The sequence below is a fragment of the Globicephala melas genome, chromosome 19 (assembly GCF_963455315.2).
Source record: "Globicephala melas chromosome 19, mGloMel1.2, whole genome shotgun sequence".
Lineage (NCBI taxonomy): Eukaryota > Metazoa > Chordata > Mammalia > Artiodactyla > Delphinidae > Globicephala > Globicephala melas.
In genome coordinates, this window is record NC_083332.1 from 7,256,479 (window position 1) to 7,263,471 (window position 6,993).

The window sequence follows — 6,993 nt, forward strand, 5'->3', positions numbered from 1 at the left end:
TCCTCATGTGGCCCTCAGGGCATCTATCCACACCCAGAGCTGACTCTGCCCCTCCCATGGGGAACACCAAGACTCGGTCCCAACCCCTCGGGGTGACATTTGAGGCTGTGTGACTACTGGCCCTGCCCTCCTTCTTGATATCCTCTTTCAGATGCTCTCTGCACCTTGAACTCTGCCCCATTTGCAAGCCACATAGTCAATAGGGGGCAATTTATACTTGTTCCCACTCCTGGAATCCAACCCACCTTCAACTGTCAAACTCCAACTTTATCACCTTCCAATGTCACCTCATTAGCCCCTCCTCCTACAGAAGCCATTGGTGACACCCTGTGTCCCCTCCTCGGACTTAACCAGATGCCTCCTCTTGGCTCCCACTGGGCCCAGTGGCTTGTCCTTTGCAGCTCCCATCTCCTTGCCTTATAATCATCTTCCTCCCACCAGACCAGAGGTTCCTAAAATTCCTTGACCGCCCTTTCCATCAGTAAAAGTTTTTGAGCACTCACCCCCAAATAATATATATGTTTATTTATACATAATTCAAGCCATCCTGCACTAATATAGTCATAATAAAACACACACTAAATTAGGAACGTTGACATTTCCCATACCCCAAAGATTGCCTTGAGGACACTAGAAAGCCAGAACCCACTTGAGAGACCATCACTGAAGGCCAGGAACTCCTAATGGTGGCCACTCCCCACCCCTCAGCCACCCAGCACAAGCACAGGCCCTACACATGCTAGTAATTGCTACCTTCCGGTGGTTCCTATGGACATATTTTCCAGTGATTACTACGTGCTGGGCACTGTTTCAGAAATATCGTAAGCAGTAACTTGTTTAATTCTTACAATATCCGCAGGAAATGGAGCCTGGTTTTTTTTTGTTTTTCTTTTTGCAGTACGCGGGCCTCTCACTGTTGTGGCCTCTCCCGTTGCGGAGCACAGGCTCCAGACGCGCAGGCTCAGCGGCCATGGCTCACGGGCGTAGCCGCTCCGCGGCACGTGGGATCTTCCCGGACAGGGGCACAAACCCGTGTCCCCTGCATCGGCAGGCAGACTCTCAACCACTGCGCCACCAGGGAAGCCCTAGAGCCTGTTTTTATGCCCAGATGATAGATGAGGCCCAGAGAAGTGAAATGATTTGCCTGAAGCCACACAGCACGTGTCCCAGCTGAAATCTGAACACTGGCAGGGCCTGTGCTCTTGAAAATAATGCCCCCTTGGAAGTGCTGAGTGAGAATTTCTTGGAGGAATGAACGAACAAGTGAATGGATGAAACAGAGACAGCCAAGAAAGAAAGGCAGAGAAAGTGACACCAGGAGGCAGAGACACACAGAAGGGACACGGGGAAGGAAAAAAACAGAACCCAGCCCTGGGTCTTGAACACTGAACCTGAGCGGGAGGATGGGAAATTGGAAGTGTTTGCAGACTGACCCAAGCCCTCCCCGAGGTAGAGAGCCACCAGGGAACGCCCTTGAGAGTACCGGCTCTGACTGGGGAAGGGAAGGAACCGAAAGGCGGGGTCTGCGGTGGGCGGGGTCAGCGGACCCGGGACACTCTGGGGTCTGTCCCCGGGGCGAACTCCTCACCCCGCATCTGTGGGGTCAACGATGAAAGTCGTGCACGTCTTCTTCTTGAAGATCTTGGGGATCCAGCTCTGGAGACAGGAACAAGGAGTGGTGGGGTGGATCCAGTTAGGTCCTGTGGGTCACGGAGTGACCCACCCGCGCGCTAGCCGGAGACCCAGGAGTCCGGGACCCCAGTGCCCTCCTCTCCCGGACTCAGGAGACTCGACTCCCCCAACCCCCTCCCCAATCCGTCCCCAAGGACCCTGGAGTCCGGGCCCCCAGAAACCCCTTCCTTTGTCTGACCCAAGAATCTGGGTCTCAAGCACCCTCCTCTCTGGAAACCAGGAGGCCAGGCCCTAGCTCCCTGTTCCCTCAGGCCTGGGTCCGGCCGCTGTACCTGCTCCTTCTCTGCACCCACCATGCTGCCGCAGCCACCGAAACCTATCCGACTCCCGGCATTCGATCCACCAACCCGGGTTCTAGATGCGCCCTGAACAAACCGGATCCGCCACTTCCCAGCCCAGCCTTGGGCGGGGCCAGGTCTGGGGGGCGGGGAATCTCGGAGAAGCGTAGAGCGGGAGGCGGGGCAAAGGGTCGGACAGGATCCAGAGAGAGGCGGGCAGGGACCCAGGGAGAGGGGGACAGGAACCCACGGAGAGGGGGACAGAGACGCAGAGAGGAAATGCCAGCGATGAGAGAGAGGGCACACTGACCCAGGTCGGGGGATGGGGGGCGGGAAACACTAAGACTTAGGCAGGGGCAGAGAATCAGAAAGGGGGAACAGAGATTGGGGGGGCGCTACGTTGACCCAAAGAGGGAGAGAGAAAGATTTAGATGGGTGGCAGACACTCAGAGTGAGAGGGAGAAGGGGACAGAATCCTCAGGAGGGGGGCAACAGGGACCCTGAGAGAGAGCTGGTGAAGAAACAATGACAGAGAGAGGGAGACCCATAAAGAAGGATGGGAACCCAAAGAGCGAGGGCGACAGTGACAGGATGAGGAGTGGGAGGTACCGCTATGCGGACAGGCAGGGCCACATGTCTCCTGCTGACTCTCTGACAGGGACAGCTGCGGCCTCCTGGGTAACCTGAGCCCCTTGCCCCCCCTCGCTGTATTTATAGCCCTGGCCTGGCGCCATCCCCTGCCCCCAGATCTGAGTTCCAGGGACAGGAGGTCATGGGTACGTGTGCTGGGGCAAAATTCCTTTCACGCCATTCCAGGGCTTCCATATTGGCATCCACCTTCTCAGCAGAGGAGCCCGTTCTGGCCAGAAACTCCCCATCATCTAACCCCCAGTCCTTCCTTGGCAGGGGTTTCTCCCCTCAGATACATCCCTCCTGCTACCCTCCCCCATGGCCCAGGCTCCCCCCAAATTGGCCTACTAAAAATCTAGCCATTGTCTTTGCAGCTGCCAAACATGAACTTGTTGGCAACCCAAAGTCAAATCCTTTGGCTCCCCTCTCCTGGCCAAGGAGAGACCCCTTCATCCACCCCCTCCCCAGCTGGAAGGGGGAGGAGCAGGAGGGGAGGGGCAGGTGGGGACTGACCCAGAATAACTCGGGGCTGAGAGTAAATTTAGCCACAGAGAGGGGAGGGGAGAGACCCTATTGGCTGGGAAGTGGGAGGGAGGGCCGGAGAGGAGGGTAAGGGGCTCTGGAGACTGCCTCAGAGGGCCTGGCTGTGAGGGCCAGGGGACAGAGGCCGAGAGAGACACAGCAAAGGAGCAACACAGGGAGAAAGAAACAGAAGGAGCCCAACATTCATCCACATAGCCATAGCCACAGTGGGAGCCAGCCCTGGGAGAAGCTCTGCTGCCTGTCTGTCCCCATGGGCCACTGTGGGCCATGGCTGCACACTTTTCTCCTCTGGGCTGCAGTGGCCAGCCTGCTTCTCCCCACTGCCGTGACCCAGCAGCTGAGAGGGGCTGGGCTGGGGCCCAGCAACTGGAACGACAATGCAGGAGCTTCGGGGCCCTCAGAGGACGCATCGGGCAAGTTTGGCCACCCCACACACAGCCATAGAGGCCACGGAGATGAGAACAAGGATGTTTCCACGGAGAGTGGGCATCATTTCTGGGGCCACGGAGACCACAGAGAAGAGGATGAAGATGTCTCCAGAGAATCCCAAGACCATAGGTACCAAGGCCACAAGGTGGGAGATGAGAACACCTCTGATGAGGAGGAACATACAGAGCATGCTCAGCAGGCCCGTGGGCACAGAAGCCATGGGAATGAAGAGGCGGATGATTCAGCTGAGCACGGGCACCACTTCCCCAGCCACAGGAGCCATGGCCGTCAAGATGAGGACGAAGACGAAGTTGTGTCCAGTGAGCATCACCATCATATCGTCAGGCATGTACACCGAGGCCATGGAGAAGAGGAGGATGAAGAAGAGGAAGAGGAGGATGTCTCCACTGAGTATGGACACCAGGTCCACAGACACCAAGACCACGGGAAGGAAAAGGATGAAGATGTCTCAGATGAACACCACCATCATGGCCCCAGCCACAGACACCGAGGCCATGAAGAAGAAGAAGAAGATGATGATGATGTCTCCACTGAGTACATACACCAGACCCACAGGAGTCAAGGCCATGGGAAGGAAGACAATGAAGATGTCTCAGATGAACACCACCATCATATCCCTAGCCACAGACATCAAGGCCACAGAGACAAGGAAGATGAGGATGAGGATGTGTCCACTGAACACTGGCACCAGGTTCCCAGACATACCCACCATGGCCTTGGAGATGACGAGGAGGAGATCACAGTCAAGTTCAGCCACCATGTTGCAAGCCACCAGCCCCAAGGCCACAAGAGCACTAAGGAGGAAGACTTCCCAGAGGAACATGAAAGAGCAGTCCATGGCCATCACCACCGCGGAGTCCCCAAGGAGGAAGATGAGGACACCTCTGCCAAGCTTGGCCACCAGGCTCCCAGCCACAGGCAGCAAAGCCACAGAGATAAAGGGACTGGCCACAGAGGGTCCATCAAAGAGGAGACTAACCACCAGTCCCCAGAATACATGGGGGTAAAGGATAGAAGCCATTTAAGGGAGAGTGATTCTGAGGAGGAAGAGGAAGAGAAGGAAGAGGATCACAGCTCCCATGAAGATGATGATGAAGGTTCAGAGGAGGGAGGAGAAGGTACCCACCATGGCAGCCTGGACCAGGAGGATGAGGAAGACAAGGAGGAAGGTCATGGCCTCAGCCTGAGCCAGGAGGAGGAGGAAGAAGAGGAGGAGGAAGAAGAGAAGGAGGAGAGGAGGGAAGAGAGGGCTGAGGTTTGGGTCCCACTGAGCCAAGACCACCAGGAGGAAGAAGATGAGGAGGAGGGGCTGGAAGAGGATGAGCTCCCCTTCACCATCATCCCCAACCCACTGGCCAGGAGGGAGGTGTCTGGAGGTGCCTCCAGTGAAGAGGAGAGTGGTGAGGACATGGGTAAGTGATCTGACTGGATGATGGGGGTGGGGAGGAGCGGAGTCAACCTGGGTCACTGCTGCCCTCTTGTCCCCACAGATCAGCAGGATGCCCAGGAGTATGGGAACTACCAGCCAGGGTCCCTGTGTGGCTACTGCTCCTTCTGCAATGTATGTCCGCAACCCAGCTCCACCCACCAAGCTGTTCCTAGAGTTTGTTCCTGGGCTCTGTTGTGCGTTGGGAGGGCCCTGAGCAACGGGCCCGAGTAAACAAAGACACTTTTGGGGCCAAGTCGGGGACAGACTGGAGGCCAGGAGGCTGGGGAGGAGCCTGGGATAGTGGTCCAGGAAAGAGAGGGTGAGGCCTGAGCTGCACTTGCAGATGTGGGGACAGGGAGGAAGGTTCAAGGCAGAGCCGAGGGAGGTGGGACAGGACTGGAGACTGACAGGCTATGGGGAGAATAGGAAGAGAGGGGGTGAAGAGAGTACCCAAAGGTCCAGCCCACAGAGACAAGGGGACGTCGGGGCGCCTTGCAATAGGGAAATGAGGGGGTGGGAAGCAGGTTAAGCAGGTTGGAGGAAGATACTGAGCTCAGTGTCAGAAGTAATGAGGCTGAGAAGTTGGGGATATGTCCAGTGGGCAGGGTGGAGGACTGGCGGGTGGCTCCCAAACGTCCCTCCCTGCCTAACCAGGCTCCTCTGGTCCCCAGCGATGCACTGAATGTGAGAACTGTCACTGTGACGAGGAGAACATGGGAGAGCACTGCGACCAGTGCCAGGTGAGACTTCTCCCAGACTCAAGGATCCACCAGGTTTCCCGACAGCCCGGGACCATCTGAGCACCCCCAGCCCCAAATCTTCTGCCCTCAAACTGACCTAACCCCTTACCCCTGATGCAGCCCTGACTCCAAACCCGATCCTGCCTCTGACCTTAACCTCCGCCTAGCTAGCCTCCTGCCCAAGTACGGCCCACGCCCCATCCTAACACCGCCCCTGACCACCTCGTACCGCTCATTCTCTCTCCCCACCCCCGCCCCCAGCACTGCCAGTTCTGCTACCTCTGCCCGCTGCTCTGCGAAACTGTCTGCACTCCGGGTGAGCATGGGTGGGGCCCAGAAGAAACCTGATGAAGGGGCGGGGCCTGGTGGGTGGAGCCAACCTGAGGAGCAGGCTGGAAGGTTGTGGGCGTGGCTATGTGCGGAGGCGTGGCCAAGGCTGGGACTCTGTGACGAGCGGGAGGAGCACGGAGGGGCGGGGCCGGGCAGAGGGAAGGTTGGGGATAGGTGCCAAAACCTAAGAGGTTCGGATTGAGGGGTTAGCCTAGAACCAAGAGGTTGGGGCCAAAGCAAGTGGAATTCGAAGGACGCGGCGGGGCGTGGGGCTATTGGAGAATGGGAACACTTAGAACACTTAGGGCCAGGAGGAAGGGAGGAGTCGCTGTAGAAGGAATTAGTTTGGGGGAAGGAATCCAGAAAAGGGGGCGGAGCTAGTCCTGGTCCTGGACTGAGTGAAAAGTGGCCCCCAATTTCACCCGTGGTGTACCCCTCAAGCCTCTTCTCTCCTACAGGAAGCTACGTCGACTATTTCTCCTCGTCCCTGTACCAGTAAGTGTGTGGAGGGGGGATGTTTAAGGACCCCGTTTAGAAAGGTGCTTGTCCCGCTATGAATTATTGGAAAGCCCTGAGCCTCTAGTCCCCCCTTGGTGAAATGAGCAGGTTAACGATCTCTGAGGGCCCTGGTGTGAGCTTTGGACACTTCGGCTGTCCAACCTCTGCGTCCTTCTCTCCAGAGCCCTGGCAGACATGCTGGAAACTCCGAAACCCTAACCCAGACACACGGCTGCGGCGCAGATACATCTCCCTGGCCCTCCAACCCCTTTCCACGGGCCATATTTATTTCTCTGAATAAACGTGCTCCCCGAAACCTCATTGTCAGGCCTGGGGTCTGGATCCTCTGGGCACCGGGGAATGCGGGTGGGGTCTGAGGGAGAAGGGGCCTGGACTCCTCGAA

General features: G+C 57.3%; 2 protein-coding genes across 13 annotated transcripts in view; one reads left to right on the plus strand and one right to left on the minus strand.

Annotated features, from left to right (window-relative positions):
• TRPM4 (transient receptor potential cation channel subfamily M member 4) overlaps positions 1 to 2,096 on the minus strand; it is a 37,247-nt gene extending 35,151 nt beyond the window's left edge. For 9 of the 12 annotated variants that reach the window (XR_004043023.2, XR_004043024.2, XR_009560166.1 and 6 more), the window contains exons 1-2: positions 1,965 to 2,096; positions 1,589 to 1,656 (exon numbers count right to left, since the gene is read on the minus strand). Coding sequence is in view for 7 of the 12 variants with exons in the window: in XM_030873587.3 (XP_030729447.2) it covers positions 1,589 to 1,656; positions 1,965 to 1,988 (92 nt within the window). In the remaining 5 variants the exon portion in view is untranslated. The remainder of the gene's footprint in view (positions 1 to 1,588; positions 1,657 to 1,964) is intronic. The other 3 variants (XM_030873588.3, XM_060289759.2, XM_030873590.3) reach the window with 3 other exon arrangements.
• Positions 2,097 to 2,383: 287 nt separating this feature from the next.
• HRC (histidine rich calcium binding protein) lies at positions 2,384 to 6,911 on the plus strand. Its single transcript, XM_030873601.2, has 6 exons — positions 2,384 to 5,005; positions 5,084 to 5,154; positions 5,694 to 5,762; positions 6,024 to 6,078; positions 6,551 to 6,587; positions 6,773 to 6,911. The coding sequence occupies exons 1-6, from the start codon at positions 3,394 to 3,396 to the stop codon at positions 6,807 to 6,809; spliced, it is 1,881 nt and encodes a 626-aa protein (XP_030729461.1). The 5' UTR covers positions 2,384 to 3,393; the 3' UTR covers positions 6,810 to 6,911.
• Positions 6,912 to 6,993: the final 82 nt, after the last annotated feature.